This window comes from Theropithecus gelada, chromosome 2 (assembly GCF_003255815.1).
Source record: "Theropithecus gelada isolate Dixy chromosome 2, Tgel_1.0, whole genome shotgun sequence".
Taxonomy (NCBI): Eukaryota; Metazoa; Chordata; class Mammalia; order Primates; family Cercopithecidae; genus Theropithecus; species Theropithecus gelada.
Window position 1 is genome coordinate 70,870,710 of NC_037669.1, and position 22,175 is coordinate 70,892,884.

General features: G+C 42.2%; 1 protein-coding gene across 1 annotated transcript in view; it reads left to right on the top strand.

The window, feature by feature from the left end:
* The window catches only part of FRMD4B (FERM domain containing 4B), a 210,511-nt gene that overhangs the window by 143,827 nt on the left and 44,509 nt on the right, over positions 1-22,175 (top strand). The window contains exons 8-11 of the mRNA XM_025376574.1: positions 10,529-10,612; positions 13,595-13,660; positions 17,813-17,870; positions 19,840-19,926. Coding sequence (XP_025232359.1) covers positions 10,529-10,612; positions 13,595-13,660; positions 17,813-17,870; positions 19,840-19,926 — 295 coding nt within the window. The remainder of the gene's footprint in view (positions 1-10,528; positions 10,613-13,594; positions 13,661-17,812; positions 17,871-19,839; positions 19,927-22,175) is intronic.

Here is a 22,175-nt window from a genome sequence, read left to right on the forward strand (position 1 = left end):
CCACACCCAGTCAAAACCTCTGTTTTATGTTGTGTTTATCCTATTGCAGTGGTTCTTAAGCCCTTTGTTAAAAGCAGATTGCTGGGCCCCACCCTTGGCCTTTCTGATCCAGTAGGTCTGGAGTGGAACCTGAGATTTGCCTTTCCAGCAAGTTATCCGAGAATGCCAATGCTGCCGGTCAGGGTAAGAGGGTACAATGATAATCGCTGTTTTCTTGTGTTTGTCACCTTTAATATTGCTTTACCTAGGAATCAGTAAAGAGAAACTTAGGGTTAGAAATTTCTAGTTATTAAGTCCAGCAGATAATAAGCTGAATTCATCATTGAAGGCCAGATTCTACAAACAACTGAAAGAAACATGATATTCTTTTTCAATAAAGGGCAATTTGAAGGCAAGTTAGTCAGTGAAAAGCTCTTAAACTGCTAATCACCCAGGTCTTGATCAGTGCCAATAGATTAGTTGAGGAAATTGGTGTTTATTAATAGTAACCAAGATCCTTTTTAATAATTACTTGTTTATGCAATCTGTCATCCTTCAATAGAAGATCCAGCTCAAATGGTTTGATTGATAGTTAAGTTGGCACCTGTTACACCTATTTAACAGACATTCAATGCAGTTTCTTTTTGTTTTGTTTTTGTTTTTGTTTTTTGAGACAGGGTCTCACTCTGTCACCCAGGCTGGAGGGGGCAGTGGCATGATCTCAGCTCACTGCAGCCTCCACCTCCCGGTTCAAGCAATTCTCCTGCCTCAGCCTCGTGAGTAGCTGGGACTCCAGGCACGTGCCACCAGGCCCAGCTAATTTTTGTATTTTTAGTAGAGATGGGGTTTCACCATATTGGCCAGACTGGTCTGGAACTCCTGACCTCAACTGATCTGCCCGCCTCAGCCTTCCTAAATGTTGGGATTATAGGCATGAGCTACTGCGCCTGGCCTAAATAAACTTTTGTAGCTGCTATGATCACTAACCCTGTCCCATTCCTTCAGTATAGTTCAGAACCTTGATGGGTCATCACAGGTTTCTAGTAAACATAGACAAAGAAATGACTTCTCATCAAGGCCTATACAAGGCAACCCCAAAAGACAGGCAAATGTTTCCAATTAGCTCCATTCCTAATAACAGTAAATCTTTGGTTTGCATGGGACCCAGTACTAAATAGACTTCTCAGCTGTGATAACTTCCCCAAATCCTGGGAGGCCCGTGTCATAATCTTTTAATTTCTGATTAATTAATCAGAAATTAATCTGATTTAAAAAACAGATTAATTAATAAGTTGTATGGTACATTTACACTTAATAACAGGCTTTAGATTTTACTGTGTGTTCAAATAGGCACTTAACTATGGCTTTTTTATATCCACATATGCATTTTCTGAAATAAGGATTTTGAGTTGAAAAAAGAACTCCAGATCCAAGTTAATCTTTTTTTTTCTTTTTTCTTTTTTTTTTCTTTTTGGAGGCAGGGTCTCTGTCACCCAGGCTGGAGTGCAGTAGGTGATCGTAGCTCATTGCAGCCTTGACCTCCCAGGCTCAGGTGATTCTCCCACCTCAGCCTCCCAAGTAGCTGGGACTATAGGCATGTGCCACCACGCCCAGCTAATTTTTTTGTACTGTTTGTAGAGACGAGGTTTCACCACATTGGCCAGGCTGGTCTCGAACTCCTGGGCTCAAGTGACCCATCTCGCCTCCCAAAGTGCTGGGATTACAGGTGTGAGCCACTGCACCCAGCCCCAAGTTAACTTTCTAAACAGGTTAGGTTTAGAACGTGAAGTTTCTGTAGCTGTTTCCACTTGGATATTATATTTAACATGCATTTTTTATGCACCCTTGGTTTAGGTTTCAGGTAAGGAAGCGCTTTGTTTGGAGAAGAAAAGTGAAATGCGGGGCTGGTGTGGTGGTTCAAGCCTGTAATCCCAGTACTTTGAGAAGCCAAGATGGGAGGATCACTTGAGCCCAAGGGTTTGAAACCAACCTGGGCAACATAGGGAGACCTCATCTCTACCAAAAAAAAAAAAAAAAGTGAAATTTGCGGCTTTGGGGCTTGGGCTTTCTTTTCTTTCTTTCTTTCTTTTTTTTTTTTTTTTTTAAAGCTGTTCTAGAAATAGAGGATGCCCTCACACCAAGCATAGGACAGCAAGGGTCTTAGTTTTCTCTAGGAAGTACTAGCATGCCCAGTTTGCTAATTGCCTGCACTCCCTTCTACTCCAGTCTCTGAGGGCAGGTGGCTGATTGTTGCTGTGCAAGCCCACAATTAGCCACAAGCAGGTGCACTCATTTGCTGGGGGTGGCTTTTTCCACACAAGTGCTCTAGCACACACAAAGGGTAGCCTCAGTTTTGCCAGCCATGTGGCTTTCTCAAATATGAGTGGGGTTGGCACATTCCATCAGGGTACTTGGGGTCAGCAAAGAAAAACAACAGCCCATGAAAGAGGGCTTCAGAATGACCCAAGGAATTGTTGCCTGAGAAATAGTTGTAGTAGTTAAATAGAGGGTCATGGGCAGCTTCCTTCTGGAAAGTTATCGAAATAGGAATCTGGAATGCCTAAGGGAGGAGTTCAGCCTAGATAATCAGATAAAATGCAAGCATGTTCTTCATTGTGACATCTGAATTCCTGCTGAAATTATGGAGAGAAGCAATTTCTGGTTTGGTCACTGAGAAGTAGCAAGTGATGTAGATTTATGGGCATTCTCTCTGGCTAGGGCCCGGAGAAACCAGTCCCTCATGGCAATTCTGGTCAAGTGCATCTTTAAAATAACATATCCGTTGCCATTAGGGTCAGGAATGTCCAGTCAGGTTGAGTGTATTTATTGCTGGTGAAAGGCAGAGACATCCCGATTGAGGCTTGTTCACCTCCCCTACTACTTTTGGGCCCTCCCTCTGAACTCTGAGGTTGATCCTGACTCATAAATCATGCCTCCTGCCCAGCCGGCCAGGGAGGGGCCTTCTGTGCAGAAGCCAGACCTGACTGTTCCTACAAGCTCCATAGATCCCTGCAGCCTCGGGCTCCTGAACAAATTCCCCAGGAGGGGGAACAAATAAGCACTCAGCTACTGCCAGTCCGCTCAAACGTGAAATCCTGTTTGATCCTAAACTCTGAAAATGATTGAGCTTAACCTTCTAGAATAACATGCCAGTGTTTCTAACACCCCAGTGGATTCATTTTTGGTTCAGTAGGTTCTAACCTCTTGCGTCACCATTGCAGCACCTCACCATAACAGGGCAGTGAGCTTGAACTTCGGCTTTCCCTACATCCACTCAACTGGCCATACTTGATTCCATTTTTGTTGTGAATTATATCACATAGAAGAATGCAGAAAACATGTATATTGATATAAGGAACAAATTAGAAGGATGCAGCTGGGCCGGACACGGTGGCTCAATCCTGTAATCTCAGCACTTTCGGAGGCAGAGGCGGGCAGATCACCTGAGGTCAGGAGTTCTATAACAGCCTGGCCAACATGGCAAAACCCCGTCTCTACTAAAAATACAGATATTAGCTGGGCATGGTAGCGCACACCTGTAGTCCCAGCTGCTGGGAGGACTGAGGCAGGAGAATCACTTAAACCCAGCAGGAGGAGGTTGCAGTTAGCCAAGATCATGCCACTGTACTCCAGCCTGGGTGCCAGAGTCTCAGAGAAAAAAAAAAAAAAAAAAAAAGAGGATGCAGCCATATAACCACTGCCAGTGAGGAATGTTGCCAGGACCCCAGAAGCCTCCTGCCCCTCATTGTATATTGTACTTTCCTACCTAGAGTAAAATTCCCTCTTTCCTCATGGGCATTCTGACTCTATGGTACATATTTTCTTGTCTTTGTTTTGTTAAGCCTATAGCACCCAGTATTTCCAGGCTGTCTCCCATCCAAGAACTAACCAGCCCCTTCCTAGATGAGACGAGTTCGGGTGCTTGTCTTTATGTGCGATTCTTTGTAGTTTCATTTTGTTTGTTTTGAACCTTTATGTACGTGAAATAGTGATTGTGTTTCTTATTTGGGGTCTTGTATCTTTGCTCAGTATGTGTGAAATTCATGTTATGTGTGGCTACTGTCTATTTTCTTTGCTGCATGGTATTCTATTACTTGAATACATTACAGTTTGAGCATTTGTAATGTTATGGGATATTTGAGTTGTTCTTTTGTGTGAACTATGTTGGTGTAAATCTTTTTTTTTTTTTTTTTTTTGAGACAAAGTCTTGCTCTGTCGCTGAGGCTGGTGTGCAATGGCACGATCTCAACTCACTGCAACCTCCGCCTCCTGGGTTCAAGCAATTCTCCTGCCTTAGCCTCCCAAGTAGCTGGGATTACAGGTGCCTACCACCATGCCTGGCTAATTTTTGTATTTTTTTTAGTAGAGGTGGGGCTTCACTGTGTTGGTCAGGCTGGTCTCAAATTCCTGACCTCAGGTGATCCACCCACCTTAGCCTCCCAAAGTGTTGGAATTACAGGCGTGAGCCACCATGCCTGGCCCTAAATCTTATTCTTGTATATAAGTTTCTCTAGGGAATATATCTAGCAGAGGATTACTGGGTTATAGGGTATGCAAATTTCCAAAATGATGTACCAATTGACATTCTTACTAGTAATGGATGAGAGTTCCTACTGCACTACATCTCCATATAAACTAGATCTTGTTGGAGTTTTAAAAGTTTGATAGTCGCCAGACGCGGTGGCTCACGCCTGTAATCCCAGCACTTTGGGAGACTGAGGCAAGTGGATCACTAGGTCAGGAGTTCAAGATCAGCCTGGCCAACTTGGTGAACCCCTGTCTACTAAAAGTACAAAAAAATTAGCCGGGCGTGGCGGCAGGCGCCTGTAATCCCAGCTACTCAGGAGGCTGAGGCAGAAAATTGCTTGAACCCGGGAGGAAGAGGTTGCAGTGAGCTGAGAGTGCGCCACTGCATTCCAGCCTGGGTGACAGAGCGAGACTCCATCTCAAAAAATAAAAAAAAGTTTGATAGTGTGGCCGGGTGCGATCTATCTCTTGATCATGAGGTCAAGAGTTAGAGACCATCCTGGCCAACAAGGTGAAACCCCATCTCTACTGAAAATACAAAAAGTAGCTGGGCGTGGTGGCGTGCACCTGTAGTCCCAGGTACTCCGGAGGCTGAGGCAGGAGAATCACTTGAACCCGGATCCTTGTTTAGGACCAAACAAGATCGCACCACTGCACTGCAGCCTGGCAACAGAGTGAGACTCCGTTTCAAAAATAAAAAAAAGTTTGATAGTCTGGTGTGTATTAGTAATTAATTGAGGATTTAATTTGCATTTCCTTGATAACTTATGAAGTTGAACACTTTTTTTCTGTTGCCCATTTGGATTTCTACTTCTATACATTGCTTGTTGAAGAGTTTAGCCTATTTTTTCTGCCAGGCTGTCTGTCTCAGTCATCTTTTAATTATTCTGCTGGCTTTTTCTTTTAGTGTTATAGTCACGTCCACAGCTCAACCACTTCAAATATCGGTGATAGCTTGCTGGGAAATTCCTATGTTAAACAGCTTCTTATAGGAAAGTGATGTTATATATTCACAAGGGATATTTTGCAATAGTACAAATGACCAGATTTGGAAGATTAACAGGAGCCTTTTCTAATGTGAAGAAATAAGGCCATATTCTTCCCTGAGAATGTAATTTTGGGGGACTGGGCATGGTGGCTCATGTCTGTAATCCCAGCACTTTGGGAAGCTAAGGCAGGAGGATTGCTGGAGGCCAGGAGTTTGAGATCAGCCAGGTCAACATAGTGAGACCCCATCTCTATGAAAAATTTAAAATTAGCCAGGCATGGTGGCATGCATCTGTGATTCTAGCTACTTGGGAGGCTGAGGTGGGAGGATCACTTGAGCCCTGGAGGCTGGAGGTTGAGGCTGCAGTGAGCCATGATTAAGCCACTGCACTCCAGCCTGGGCAACAGGACAAGACCCAGCCTCAAAAAAAAAAAAAAGTGTGATTTTGAGGGATAGTCAAAATTCCACAAGTAGCGAGACAAGTAATTTGCCTAAATTACTTGTCTCCTTTAATCATTCACTACTGACAATTTGCAGTTAGCAAATTATCTGAAACTAGAAACCAAGAAACTGAGAAAGCATCTTCTCTCCATTCTTTTTTTTTTTTAATAAGAGAATCTCACTCTGTTGCCCAGGCTGTAATACATTGGTGCAATCATAACTCACTAGAGCCTTGAACTTCTGGGTTCCAATGGTCCTCTTCAGCCTCCCAAGTAGTCGAAACCACAGGCATATGCCATGACACCTGGCTAATTTTTAAAAAATTTCTTGTAGAGACAAGGTCTCACTGTGTTGCCCAGGTTGGTCTCCAACTCTTGGGCTCAAGTGATCCTCCCGCCTCAGTCTCCCAAAGTGTTGGGATTATAGGCATGAGCCACCATGCCCAGCCAGCTCTGACTTATGTGAAGAGAAATTAACTGAAGTTTTGATCTCCATCACACACAGTCAAATCTATATCTTGTATGAAACATGGGTGATGTTCTCCCCTCTTCATAGTTCACACCATTTCTCATTGTCCCCGGGTCTGATGGTGAGTTTGACTTACCATTTCTCAGCTCGCTTACCCAGTTGATTTTCTAATGCCTATCTCACTTGGCCCCTATTAGACATTTGCATCTGAGATGTCTAATATTCAGAATGACGTAAGAGAAAAATTCTGTAAGTCTGAAAGATATGCTTTGTAGAGTATTACGGTAGAATTTTCAGGATTCTTTTTTTTTTTTTTTTTTTGAGACGGAGTCTCGCTCTGCCGCCCAGGCTGGAGTGCAGTGGCCGGATCTCTGCTCACTGCAAGCTCCGCCTCCCGGGTTCACGCCATTCTCCTGCCTCAGCCTTCCGAGTAGCTGGGACTACAGGCGCCCGCCACCGCGCCCGGCTAGTTTTTTGTATTTTTTAGTAGAGACGGGGTTTCACCATGTTAGCCAGGATGGTCTCGATCTCCTGACCTCGTGATCCGCCCGTCTCGGCCTCCCAAAGTGCTGGGATTACAGGCTTGAGCCACCGCGCCCGGCCAATTTTCAGGATTCTTATAATTGAAGGCAGGGTTTCTCAATCTCAGCACTATTGACATTTTGGGCAGGATCATCCTTTGTTGTTGAGGGCTGTCCTGTGCATTGTAGGAACTACTGTAGGAACTACCCAGTAGAAGCCAGTAACACCTCCTTCCTCAGTTGTGACTATCAAAAATGCCTTCAAACACTGCTAAATGTCCCCTGAGGGGCAAAATTGCCAATGTTGAGAACCACTTTTTTTTTTTTGAGACGAAGTCTCACTCTTGTCCCCCAGGCTGGAGTGCAATGGCACAATCTCGGCTCACTGCAACCTCCGCCTCCCGAGTTCAAGCGATTCTCCTGCCTCAGCCTCCTGAGTAGCTGGGATTATAGGCGCCTGCCACCATGCCCAGCTAATTTTTGTATTTTTAGTAGAGACGGGGTTTCACCATGTTGGTCAGGCTGGTCTCAAACTCCTGGCCTCAGGTGATCCACCCGCCTCGGCCTCCCAAAGTGCTGGGATTATAAGCATGAGCCACTGCGCCTCGTTAAGAATACTTTTTTTCAAGGTAGTCTAAATTCTCCTTAAAATGATCCCTAATCCACTTCCCTATTAATGCACATTTTAGTTGCTTCTCAGTGATTGATTAGTACCCAAAAAAAGGTCTTAACGAGTGAATATTCATCATTATCTCAGATACTGGCTCATGATTAACCTTTAGTAATTTATTGATTTATTCAGCCAAAATTTCTAAACAAATAACATCTTATAACTGGAGTAGATTCTGATTGTGTATAGTTCAAATTACTCTTGAAAATTGTTGGGAAAATGATATGCTGAAGACTAAACTTCATCTTTCAATAAATCCAACACAGGTGGTATTTTTCTCCAGTTGAAACACACAGCTATTTCTTTAGGCACTAGATATAAAGATTGCTTGAGTTTAGCAGACATGTATTAAATGCCTGAATGCCAGAAAAATCTCAGTGTCATGAGATACTTGTGCTTTGAGAGACATAGGACTAAGGACAACAGCTTCAAGTCACCTGTTTTGTACTTATTCTCAACCATGAGCTTATTGAATGGAATGACAGACAAAATTTCTCCCTCACTTCTTTCCCCATTCTCCTTTCCCTTTTGGCTGACTGCATTTATATGAGTTAAAAACAATTCCAGCATGTGACACTCATTTCTACATATTTTTGTTAACTGAATAAATAAATTTATGATAAATAGCAACTTCCAGTCTAGTGAGGTCTCCACTGCCACAAAATTAACTGTAATCCAAGTAAGTGAATGTTAGGCTGGGTTCTTGAAACATGGCCTATGGTTCACCTGGATCCAGATATAACAACAAGCATGTGGTTGATGTGGATGATTCATAACACGATGTTGTCCTGAATTTATCATTTTTGAATATATGCATGCATTTGCCCTTCATTTAAAAAAAAATCACAATTTAGGAGTAAATGTATCAGACAGTCTTGGGTTTGAAAAAAAAAAGTAAATGTGGTATGCCAGACAGAACATAAAAGAGATTATTAAGAAAAATAAATATACTGGGAGTTGACAGTTGACCTTTAATATGAATGAATTGGATTGTGGTATATTTTGATTTTCAGGAAGCACAAACCAGTTTCCCAAGATTGTCAGTGTGGTTAAGCCATAACACTCAGATTTCAAATGAATAGAGAGATTTATTCTTATGTAAGAATAGGAGCCAAGTGACTATTTCCTGTAGTAATTTGGAAAGCTAGATCTTTCACCTGTAGGAAAGGCCACAACCCTGGCTTTGAAATGTAATAGCAATAAGGAATGGTTCAATGTTTGGTCCTCCAGCTGGGGGGCTCGTCTACTTCAATAGATAATAATAGTATCTACTGCATGGGAATGCTTGTGGTGAGCCTTACATGAGTTAAATAATGCCCAAGAAGTGTGTTGCGTGGTATCTGGCACTTGGGAGCCTTTTATCGAAGGGTAGCTAGTGGTAAAGATAGGAAGAAGTGGAACGTAGGAAGAGTTAGCGTTATGCTGTTTGATGAACACCAATTTGATCAGAATTTTGAGTAGCTGTTTCATGTGCTTATTCTACACTCTATTTTTTTTTTTTTTTTTTTTTTTGAGACGGAGTCTCGCTCTGTCACCCAGGCTGGAGTGCAGTGGCCGGATCTCAGCTCACTGCAAGCTCCGCCTCCCGGGTTCACGCCATTCTCCTGCCTCAGCCTCCCGAGTAGCTGGGACTACAGGCGCCCGCCGCCACGCCCGGCTAAGTTTTTGTATTTTTAGTAGAGACGGGGGTTTCACCGTGTTAGCCAGGATGGTCTCGATCTCCTGACCTCGTGATCCGCCCGTCTCGGCCTCCCAAAGTGCTGGGATTACAGGCTTGAGCCACCGCGCCCGGCCTATTCTACACTCTAATAGGCTCTAGATAATCATGGCCTTTTCCTCATAGATTGTATCCTTAAATACTCAGCAGTTAGAGTATTTTCTCTCTTAACCAACTATGACTGGATAGTGTTACCTGTTCTCCCTTTTTTTTTTTTTTTTTGAGACGGAGTCTCACTCTGTCGCCCAGGCTGGAGTACAGTGGTGTGATCTCAGCTCACTGCAAGCTGCACCTCCCAGGTTCATGCCATTCTCCAGCCTTAGCTGCCCAAGTAGCTGGGACTATAGGCACCTGCCACCAAGCTCGGCTAATTTGTGTGTGTGTGTGTGTATATTTAGTAGAGATGGGGTTTCACCATGTTAGCCAGAATGGTCTCGATCTCCTGACCTCATGGTCCGCCCGCCTTGGCCTCCCAAAGTGCTGGGATTATAGGCGTGAGCCACCGCACCTGGCTCGTTCTCCCTTTTTTAAAGTTCTATAAAGACCATGCCTTTCTCTTGACAAGTAGAATTTTGCCATTTTATAATTAGATAATAGCTAACCTTACATGAGGTACATTTTAGTTCACTTAATGTGACTTAAGAGATACCTTGGGTTTCATTAGAAGCACGTTTTCCAGTCATCTTCTAGTCAAGAGATTTCTGCAGATGACTGAGTTGGTCTGCTGTATTTCAGAGGGTTGTAAGGAAGTAACAGAAGAGTAATATAAACAACTACATAAACCTTTTCATTGCAATGATATCTATTATGAAAAACTGGTGATGTTATGTGAATGGTTTCATGATAACCAGTATTCCACCATGATGAATATTATGTAGCCACTAAAGATAATTAGTAAGATACTGTAGGAACACAGAGAAAGTGGATAATGAAATGTGAAGAATGTTCTGTAAAAATCCAATGTGAAAAATGTACAATTATAATCATAGTTATGTGTAAAATAGACACATGCAGACAATATTATAAACTTCAACATCTCATCATAGAACTCAGTTGTTAAATTTGGGGGCTGTTTCTAGTTAGAGTCCATAACCATGTGTATGTTGGCTTCAAGATGCTGTAAATAGTTATTTTTTTTATCTCATTCATTTGGTGACCAGCTTGGATAATTTTTTGGATAGCAGTACCTGACATTATCATATTCTGTTTCTTTTTAGTGATGAGAATGCCAGGAAAGATTTAAAGACATTACCAGCCTTTCCAACCAAAACTCTTCAGGAGCATCCATCCCTTGCCTACTGGTAAGCCAAATCCACATAACAGGTGACCCATTCTCATAGCCTCCATTCAGAACTACATGCTTTTCAGGGCATTAAAAGAAATATAAGTGAGAAAAATATCAAATTGCCCATCAATTGTATAAAGTAACCATAGGTAGACCTTGATCCTTTCAGTGAAAGGATGTACTCAAAGCTTACTGGAGATCATTATACTAAGACATATCTTGCTGTCATTTGCAAAGAGCGGCTGGCTGATGTTTCTTTCAAGTGCCTAAAATGTCTGTAGAGTATGCTTCTAGGTGAATATATAATATTCAGTATATGTGCAGTCACTGTGTAATGCAGCTTTAATCTAGCAGAATGCAATATAAGTGTTATAAAATACAGATTTCCTTGGATCAGAGACTTTCATAATGACCAGAGGTTTCTACTACAGCTAGATATTGCATATATTGAGTTGGTTTAGTTGTTTGTACTTTAATGAATCCATAGTATACATTTTCATCCCACATTTTTTTCCTAAATTACGTTTTCCCTTGAAATACTTATATTCTTGTTAAATACATTCTCTTTGGTTTTAGTCTGAATCCTCAAGATGGTTTTTCTTTCCGCTAAAATGTTACAAAATAGACATTACAAAAGAAATATTCAATATTGAGACGTTTAGTATGAAGTTGGAAGTATATTCCCAAATATATAGTGAAAGTAAGTGCTGAGGCTACACAGCATCTTGACTCTGGAAACTGCTAACCATGTCATTTTCAAGTGATAGTTTTGTTTGTTTGTTTGTTTGTTTTGAGACAGTCTTGCTCTGTCACCTAGGCTGGAGTGCAGTGGCGTGAACTCGGCTCACTGCAACCTCCACCTCCCTAGTTCAAGTGATTCTTGTGCCTCAGCTTCCCGAGTAGCGAGGATTACAGGCACCCCCCAACCACGCCTGGCTAATTTTTGTATTTTTAGTAGAGTCAGGGTTTCACCATGTTGCTCAGACTGGTCTCAAACTCCTGACCTCAGGTAATCCACCTGCCTTGGCCTCCCAAAATGCTGGGATTACAGGTGTGAACCACTGGGCCTGGCCAAGCGATAGTTTTATTTATTTATTTATTTTTTGAGATGGAGTCTTCCCCTGTCTCCCAGGCTGGAGTATAATGGCATGAGCTCCACTCACTACAACCTCCGCCTTCTGGATTCAAGCAATTCTCCTGCCTCAGCCTCCCAAATAGCTGGGATTACAGGCACGCAGCATGATGCCCAGCTAATTTTTTGTATCTTTATTAGACATGGGGTTTCACCATGCTGGCTAGGCTGGTCTCGAACTCCTGACCTCGTGATCCGCCTGCCTTGGCTTCCCAAAGTGCTGGGATTACAGACATGAGCCACTGCACCTGACCTTGATAGTTTTTTTTTTTTTTTTTTTTTTTTTTTTTGAGGCGGAGTCTTCACTCTGTCGCCCAGGCTGGAGTGCAGTGGCACCATCTCGGCTCACTGCAAGCTCTGCCTCCCGGGTTCGCGCCATTCTCCTGCCTCAGCCTCCCGAGTAGCTGGGACTACAGGCGCCTGCCACCGCGCCCGGCTAATTTTTTGTATTTTAGTAGAGACGGGGTTTCACCGTGTTAGCCAGGATGGTCTTGATCTCCTGACCTCGTGATCCGCCCGCCTCGGCCTCCCAAAGTGCAGGGATTACAGGCGTGAGCCACCGCGCCCGGCCGACCTTGATAGTTTTTTAATAATAATAAAAAAAAGACATTACTAATGACGACTAGTCATATGGAGATAGAAATACTTCATCTTCTAGGTTATACTTGAGATTTCCTTTCCAGTCAGCAGGTTTTGCTCTAGGGCAATAAAAGGGTTTTCTCCTAAAGCAATGTGTCTGTAAGTGGTGATAATAGAGTATTTTAGATTGCACACAGACTCAGAAGCAGTTTAAATTCTTTTAAAATCTTTCTGAATCATTCAAGGAGAAAGTCTTTAATGCCTAACACTTCCTGATCTCCCTGTTTTAACCAAAGAGAGGATAGGCCTTATGCTCAAAATTTCTTCAATAATGCTCTACAACTAACATTTGATATCATTATTTTATATGTATTATATTCCATCCAATTATGGCAAAAGATCATTTTCCACTTGAGAAATTAATATTGTTTCCTTTTCTAGTAAATTAAGTTTTTGTTTGTTTTTTGTTTTTGTGATGGAGTTCCACTCTTGCTGCCCAGGCTGGAGTGCGATGGCGCAATCTCGGCTCACTGCAACCTCCACCTCCTGGGTTCAAGTGATTCTCGTGCCTCAGCCTCCTAAGTAGCTGGGATTACAGGCGTGTGCCACCACATCCAGCTAATTTTGTGTTTTTAGTAGAGACGAAGTTTCACCATGTTGGCCAGGCTGGCCTCAAACTCCTGACCTCAGGTGATCTGGCCGCCTCAGATTCCCAAAATACTGGGAATACAGGTATGAGCCACTGAGCTTTAAGTTTTTTGGGAGGAGACATATTTTCACTCTTGTCGCCTAGGCTGGAGTGCAATGGCTCGATCTCGGCTCACTGCAACCTTCACCTCCCAGGTTCAAGTGATTCTCCTGCCTCAGCCTCCCAAGTAGCTGGGACTATAGGCACATGCCACCACGCTCAGCTACTTTTTTGCATTTTTAGTAGAGACGGGGTTTCACTGTGTTAGCCAGAATGGTCTCAATCTCCTGACCTCAGCGTCCTAAAGTGCTGGGATTACAGTCGTGAGCCACCGCGCCTGGCCTTGTGCTTCAAGTTTTAAAGGTAGCAATATATATATTATATAAATATGCTACATAAAATATAAGTTGAATATGATAATGCAGGCATCAAATGTCTGAAGTTCAGGAATCCATCTCCTATGGAAACAAAAAGCCAAATTCTATCTACCAAACAAGTTGCTGAAGGCTTTCTCTCTCAAGTTTGCTGATAATGTGGAAACTGTGCCTGTACCTCAGATAATCATGCATTGCAATCCTTCTCATTTCTTTGTTTTACAGTGAGGACAGGGTAATTGAGCATTATTTGAAAATCAAAGGTCTCACTCGGGGTCAAGCTGTGGTTCAGTAAGTATCTTTCCTTTTGCTTAGATATAATTTTAATATCTCTCATTTGAAGGTATCACTTGAAATGATTTCTGTTGTGTAGTTTTTGTGAACATAGTCCTTATCTGGTTAGAAATATCTTACCATGAATTAGAAAATGTCTTGGGTCATTCTATACATTTATGTCACCAACTCAGATACCTACCAGTGTCAGGCAGGTAACAAAAATGAGAAATGTAGGCCAGATGTAGGGCAATAGGGAATGGTGGGGACTGTAGTAAACAGGTGAGCTTTCATCCTAAGTACAGGCAAAGTTACTCAGCTTTAGAATTCAGGCATAATGTTGCCAGATCCTTTGTTTTCCAAGAGAAGCTGGAAATTCAGATTTGTAAATCTTATCTCATTGGGAAGTAATTTAAAGAAAATTTAATATAATGTTAGCCAAATAAAACCTATCTAGAGGCCCTGTTTTGTCCCCCAGTTTGTGACTCTACTTTGAATCAAGTATATAGTATATTGGTGTTAGATAATCTGTTTCTTCATGCTACTAAGAATTAGCTGTTGTAACGTAATTCTACATTTTGTGACTTACAGAGTTACCACCCATTATTAAGAACAGGCCAGCACAGTGGCTCATGCCTATAATCCCAGCAGTTTGGGAGGCTGAGGTGGGCGAATCACCTGAGGTCAGGGGTTCGATGCCAGCCTGGCCAACATGGTGAAACCCCCATTTCTGCTAAAAATACAAAAATTAGCCAGGCATGTTGGCAGTCGCCTGCAATCCCAGCTACTCGAGAGGCTGAGGCAGGAGAATTGCTTTAACCGGGGAGGCAGAGGTTGCAGTGAGCCATGATTGCACCATTGCACTCCAGCCGGGCGACAAGAAAGAAACTCTGCCTCAAAAAAAAAAAAAAAAAAAAAAAAGTTGCTACACTAAACTTTTACTTTTTTTATTTTTTATTTTTTTTTGAGACGGAGTCTTGCCTTGTGGCCCAGGCTGGAGTGCAGTGGCCGGATCTCAGCTCACTGCAAGCTCCACCTCCTGGGTTTATGCCATTCTCCTGCCTCAGCCTCTCGAGTAGCTGGGACTACAGTTGCCCGCCACCTCGCCCGGCTAGTTTTTTGTATTTTTTAGTAGAGACGGGATTTCACCGTGTTAGCCAGGATGGTCTCGATCTCCTGACCTCGTGATCCGCCCGTCTCGGCCTCCCAAAGTGCTGGGATTACAGGCTTGAGCCACCGCGCCTGGCCAAAACTTCTAAAGTCATTTCTATGCCTGTGAAAACTGAAATAAGGACTTGGAGATTGTAGATTTTCCTCACACTCCTACTTCTTTGCTCTAATCTCTCTCTCTCTCTCTCTCTCTCTCTCTTTTTTTTTTCTTTTTTTTTTTTTTTTTGAGACAGAGTCTGCCTCTGTCACCCAGGCTGGAGTGCAGTGATGCAATCTCACCTCACTGCAATCTCCGCCTCCTGGGTTCAAGCAATTTTCGTGCCTCAGCCTCCTGAGTAGCTGGGATGATATAGGCGTGTGCCACCATGCCCAGCTAATTTATGTGTTTTTAGTAGAGACGGTTTCCCCATGTTGGCCTGACTGGTCTCAAACTCTTGACCTCAAATAATCTTCCCACCTCGGCCTCCCAAAATGCTGGGATTGCAAACGTGGGCCACTGTGCCCAGCCTCTAATCTCATTTTTATCAAAACACACCTTCTGTTATCTTTGCAGCAGAAATCAGAAGTTAGCATCCTGAAGTTGGATCCTTGACATTTTAATTCATTGTGCCTGTTTTCTGAACTGAAAAGTAAAAAGAAGTAGTGACAATTTCCATTAAGGGTTTTAGAGTAAGCTAGTGAGTACAGTCATGTACCATTTCTGTCCACATATACAATGGTGGGTCCATAGGATTATAATACCATATTGTTACTGTATCTTTTCTATGTTTAGATACTCAAATACTTACCATTGTATTATAATTGCCTACAATATTTCAGCTCAGTAACATGCTATACAGGTTAGCCTAGGAACAATAGGCCATACCATACAGCCTAACTGTGTAGTGGGCTCTACCATCTGGGTTTGTGTAAGTGCACTCCATGATGTGTGCACAAGGACAGAATCACCTAACAACACAATTCTCAGAATGTATCTTCATTGTTAAGCAATGCGTGACTGTATATTACAAAGTCCCATGCTTAAGACATGGAATCAACCCAAATGCCCATCAGTGATAGACTGGATCAATTTAAAGAAAATGTGGTACGTACACACCATGGAATACTATGTAGCCATAAAAAGGAATGAGATCATGTCCTTTGCAGGGACATGTATGAAGCTGGAAGCCATTATCCTCAGCAAACTAATGCAGGAACCGAATACCAAACACCACTTGTTCTCACTTATAAGTAGGAGCTGAACAATGAGAACACATGGACACAGGGAGGGGAACAACACTTACTGGGGCCTGTCAGGAGAGGGCTGGGGTGGGAGAGAGCATTGGAGAAAAGTGCTAATGCATGCTGGCCCTAATCTCTAGGTGATGTGTTGTTAGGTGCAGCAAATCACCATGGCATACATTTACCTATGTAACAAACCTGCACATCCTGCACAAGTACCCTGGAACCTAAAAAACAATTAAAAAAAAAAAAACAGTAGCCACACTTAAATGCAGAGTCTTCTGATCATTATTGTGTGGCTTCATCTAAGAGACGGTTTCACTTGGTGATTAAGGGTCTAGGATGTGGAGTCCGGCCCATTTTGTTAGAATTCTGACTCTGCAGTTTAGTTGCTGCATGACCTTGACACATTTAACCTCTTATATTCATTTACATGTAGGCCATTTACTTTTAAAACATATGTCAAATTATTGATTACAGTTTCTGGAGAAATTGATCATCAAAATGTCATTAAAAATCTACTTGTGGGCCGGGCGCGGTGGCTCAAGCCTGTAATCCCAGCACTTTGGGAGGCCGAGACGGGCGGATCACGAGGTCAGGAGATCGAGACCATCCTGGCTAACACGGTGAAACCCCATCTCTACTAAAAAATACAAAAAAAAACTAGCCGGGCGAGGTGGCGGGCACCTGTAGTCCCAGCTACTCGGGAGGCTGAGGCAGGAGAATGGTCTAAACCCGGGAGGCGGAGCTTGCAGTGAGCTGAGATCCGGCCACTGCACCCTAGCCTGGGCGACAGAGCGAGACTGTCTCAAAAAAAAAAAAAAAAATCTACTTGTGTTAAAACAAGAGCCTCAGTTCCCTGAGGGCAGAGAGGAAGTGTTACACAATTTAGTCCACTCCAAAGGCTTAAAGGTGTACAATAAACACTACTGAATTAAAAATAGCAAGTAGCAGCATCGTCGCTTTAATTTTTATTTTGGGGAGACTTTTTAAATTTTTTTTTTTGGACAGATTCTCGCTCTGTCATCCAGGCTGGAGTGCAATGGTGCAATCTCGGCTCACTGCAACCTCCACCTCCCAAATTCAAGCAATTCTTCTGCCTCAGCCTCCAAAATAGCTGGGATTACAGGTGCCCACCACAACACCCAGCTGATTTTTGTATTTTTACTAGAGACGGGGTGTCACCATGTTGGCCAGGCTGGTCTTGAACTCCTGACCTCAGGTAATCCACTCACCTCTGCCTCCCAAAATGCTGGGATTACAGGCGTGAGCCACTGCACCCGGCCTCGGGGGGACATATTTTTTAAGTCAGGTTTACATAATTCATAGTTTTAAAGTATATAGTTCTAGGAGTTTTGACAGACGTTTCTAGTTATGTAACCTCTACCACAAGCAATATATGGAATAGCTTTATTGTTTAACTTATGAGTATGACCCAAAAGTTGGTGCTCATTGCTTGCATCATTAGGGGCTTACTTTAAAAACACGTGCAAGTGGAGTTTATAGTACGGTACATTCCTAATCCGTAAACATTTGAATGTGTGGAAAGTAACATTTTTTGTAATTTTGAAATTGAGGTTCTATTAGCATTTTCCTAACATTTGGATAAGCTAAAATATATTACTCCCCAAAATAGTTTATTCTGTTTCTATTTGAGTGAAACTTATTAATTATTCTAATAGTGAGGAAAGTAGAAACATGGTGTTTCTTTAAATCACTTTTCCCAAAAGAGAAAATAACTATTTTAATAAGATTGTGATACATATTTATTTTCCATAGGTATATGAAAATAGTAGAAGCTCTACCAACTTATGGTGTCCATTATTATGCAGTAAAGGTAAATCGTTTTACATAACAAAGCTTTCATGATTATTAAGAATTATTGCACAATACCAGCTTTTCTCGTAATATATAAAAGGCTGATTTTATCTTGCCATTTGTAGCAAATTATAAAGCACATTATTTTTGCAAAATACTTGCTATGGTAAAATGTTTTTCCAAGACCTCTCTTCATCCTAAGATGTTCATATCATTCTCTTTTGAAACACCTTTGCTTGCTGATCGGTCCTTTTTTCCAGTTGGTCACCTTTCTAGCACTACCAGATCTTCATTTGAGAATGCTTTTGTTAGAAAATTATGCAGTCTCCAGCATTATTTCAACAGCTTCATGGAATGCTGAAATTTTTACAGGATTTGCAATACCATGTTTCAATCAGTGTATTACATACACTGTATTTTCAGGTGTTTTATAAGTGGGGAGAGATTGACAAAGAAATATTTTGAGATGATGAAAAGTATTTTCAGATGTTTATAAGCAGGGAGAGATTGACAGATATTTTGAGATGATGAGATGAAAGTGTTAAGGATGTCTTGTTTGGAAGAGAAATAATTTTATAATTGATCAGTTCTTGATTGACTTTTCATGTTATGATAATGTTCATATCTCTATACAATTCAAAATGATGGGGAATTAGATAAAAAAATTTACATAATGAGAATACCTGTGCTAAAAATCAGTACCAATTTAACTTTTTTTTTTTTTTGAGATGGAGTCTAGCTCTACTGCCCAGGCTGGAGTGCAGTGGCGTGATCTCAGCTCACTGCAACCTCTGCCTCCCAGATTTGAGCAATTCTCCTGCCTCAGCCCCCAGATTAGCTGGGATTATAGGCACGCACCAACACACCTGTTTCATTTTTGTATATTTGGTAGAGATGGGGTTTCACCATGTTGGCCAGGCAGGTCTCAAACTCCTGACCTCAGGTGATCCACCCGCCTCAGGCTCCCAAAGTGCTGGGATTACAGGCACGAACCACCATGCCCAGCCTCCAATTTAACTTTAATTTCTACTGACTCCAGTTTGCATATAGGAATCTAAGCCTAAATTTTCCTTTTCCTGTGTCAGTATATTCTATGCTTTGGCAAAACATAAAAGATAAATTTATGAAAAAAATATTACTTACCTCCCCATATGTACCTCAAACCAATTATTCAAACATCCTGTCATTGAATTGTACAGTTCTCCAAAAGGGTTTTCAGTATCCCCATGTTCATTGTTAATTGTTTTATAAACATCAGAAATTGGAACCACTTTTCTCATCTTTGTAATTCTTTGGAAACATCCCCAACCTTTTATAACTGGTTACTAATTAAGAGAGAAAGAGCTTTTTTTTTTTTTTAAATGGATAACTGGCTTTTTACTGGATTAATTCTTAGTTGAATTACTTATATTTTATTTATTTTCTCCAACTGTTTAATCAAAACAGTAATGCTTTACTCTTTTTGATGGTATTAACAGTATTGGACTATTTCAACTTAAAGATTCTATTTGAAGAAACTCCAAGATGTTTTAATAACAAGTTAGGTTTTTAAATAATGTTTTGTTTATCAAGACAGCTTTATTTTGACTTGCTGATACTTGTTAAGAGGTGAAACTGCCGGGTGTGATGGCTCACGCCTGTAATCCCAGCACTTTGGGGGGCTGAGGTGGGCAGATCATGAGGTCAAGAGATCAAGACCATCCTAGCCAACATGGTGAAACCCCATCTCTACTAAAATACAAAAAATTAGCCAGGCGTGGTGGTGCGCACCTGTAATCCCAGCTACTCGGGAGGCTGAGGCAGGGGAATTGCTCAAACCCAGAGGCAGAGGTTGCAGTGAGTCGAGATCATGCCACTGCACTCCAGCCTGGCGACAGAATGAGACTCTGTCTCAAGGAAAAAAAAAAAAAAAAAAAGTGGGTAAATTTTATTCATTTCTAGAAGAGTTAACAGCTAGGTCTTGGTTCTCATGCTTTTTCATCTTCTAGGATAAGCAAGGACTTCCTTGGTGGCTTGGAATCAGCTATAAGGGAATTGGCCAGTATGATATACAAGACAAGGTGAAGCCTCGGAAGGTAAGTTCGAATCACTTTAGGAGAACTTTAAACTGTTCAAAAGGTGTTAATCACAACATCGTTGACAAGCACACACCATTAGGCTGTTGGGGGTTTTGGGGTTTTTTTGAGATGGAGTTTTGCTTTGTCACCCAAGCTGGAATGCAGTGGGGTGATAGTGGCTCACTGCAACCTCCGCCTCCTGGGCTCAAGCGATTCTCCTGCCTCAGCTTCCCAAGTAGCTGGAATTACAGACACGCGCCACCACACCCGGCTAATTTTTGTACTTTTAGTAGAGACGGGGTTTTGCCATGTTGGCCAGGCTGGTCTCAAACTTCTGACCTCAAATGATCCGCCAATGCTGGGATTATAGGCGTGAGCCACCATGCCCAGCCACAAGCTCACACCATTAGATTTCTATTTCATGTTAGTATGAACAGGATGATGCCATTTATTTTGTAAATTTTGTATGTACGTTTATACATATACATATTTGAATTGGATGGTAGACATATAAATGAATAATAAAGACATCAGCCAAATTTTTTGGTGCTAGTGATCTCTCAATGATGCGGTATAAGTCATCTTTCTTCTGATGCTATTATCTCTGTTTCACAATTTTCTGCAGTGAACATGTCCGCTTTTTGTAGAGAAAAATCAGTTGTGTGCTATTTATTAAAGGGTCACAGGCCGGATATGGTGACTCCTGTCTGTAATCCCAGCACTTTGGGAGGCCAAGGCGGGCAGATCAGGAGGTCAGGAGTTCGAGACCAGCCTGATCAACATGGTGTAACCCCATCTCTACTAAAAATAGAAAAATTAGCCACGTGTGGTGGCAGGCACCTGTAATCCCAGCTACACAGGAGGCTGAGACATGAGCATTGCTTGAACCTGGGAGGCAGAGGTTGCAGTGAGACAAAATCATGCCACTGCACTCCAGCCTGGGCAACAGAGAGAAACTCCATCTCAAAAAAAAAAAAAAAAAAAAAAAGAGGGTCACAATCTATCAGATTTGGATTTCCAGGGCTAAATAACTAACATTAATGTCAATTTAAAATTTTATTATGAAGCTGTTTTTTAAAAATTCATTATTAGCTGGGCACGGTAGCTCACGCCTGTAATCCCGGCACTTTGGGAGGCCGAGTCTGGTGGATTGCCTGATCAGTTTGCAATCAGCCAGGGCAACATGGTGAAACCCTGTCTCTACTAAACTACAAAAAATGAGTTGGGCATAGCGGCATGCATCTATAGTCCCAGCTACTCAGGAGGCTGAAGCAGGAAAATTGCTTGAACCCGGGAGGCGGAGGTTGCAGTGAGCCAAGATCACGCCACTGCACTCCAGCCTGGGCGACAGGGTGAGATTCCGTCTCAAAAAAAAAAAAAAATTCATCATTATTATTATTATTTTTTTTTTAGATGAGTCTCGCTGTGTTCCATTGGCTGGAGTGCAGTGGCCTGATCACAGGTCACTACAGCCTCGACTTCCCTGGCTCAAGCAATCCTTCCACCTCAGCCTCCCAAGTAGCTGGGACTACAGGCACATGCCACCATGCCCAGATAATTTTTAGAAAGTGTTTTGCAGAGACAAAGTCTGGCTATTTTTCCCAGACTGGTCTTGAACTCCTGGGCTCAAGCAGCCTTCCCACCTTAGCCTCCCAAAGCGCTGGGATTATAGACATGAGCCACTGTGCCCAGCTGAATCTGCTTCTCTTGATCCAAGCTCAAGTGTACAACATGTTTTTGCACATATAAGAGTTGAAGAATCCATATAGATCACCATGCAGCTGCTCTTGGCCTCCTTCGGTATTACAGTGACATCAAGACTGACTCATGCTGCCCTGGTTGGTTTTGCCACTCTCCCTGTGCCATCCTGCCATCACAGGAGTAAAACAATGACCTCTAATAACAGACCATGGTCAGCTATCTGCATTATCACAACCCGACATCACAGCCTTAAATAACTCCTATCATTTCCATCTGTCTCTTGCTTTAATGTGTGTTAGGAAAACAGCCATTCTCTTTATAAAGCAGCCCTATAATCATACGTACTCTTCATCTTCTAAGTGTCCATGCAGCTTCAGTCGGTGCACACAGTCTTCCATGAGTTATGAAAATAAATAAAACTCCCCTCTTTTCCCCATTTTATGGTTGTGAAACTGACACAGATAACACAAAAGGGTAGATTAGGGAAAGCCATATCCTCACCACCCCCAACCTCCAATACTGATCCAGCTTTCCTGGATCAGGCTAGTAGGGCATTGGGGCTTCTT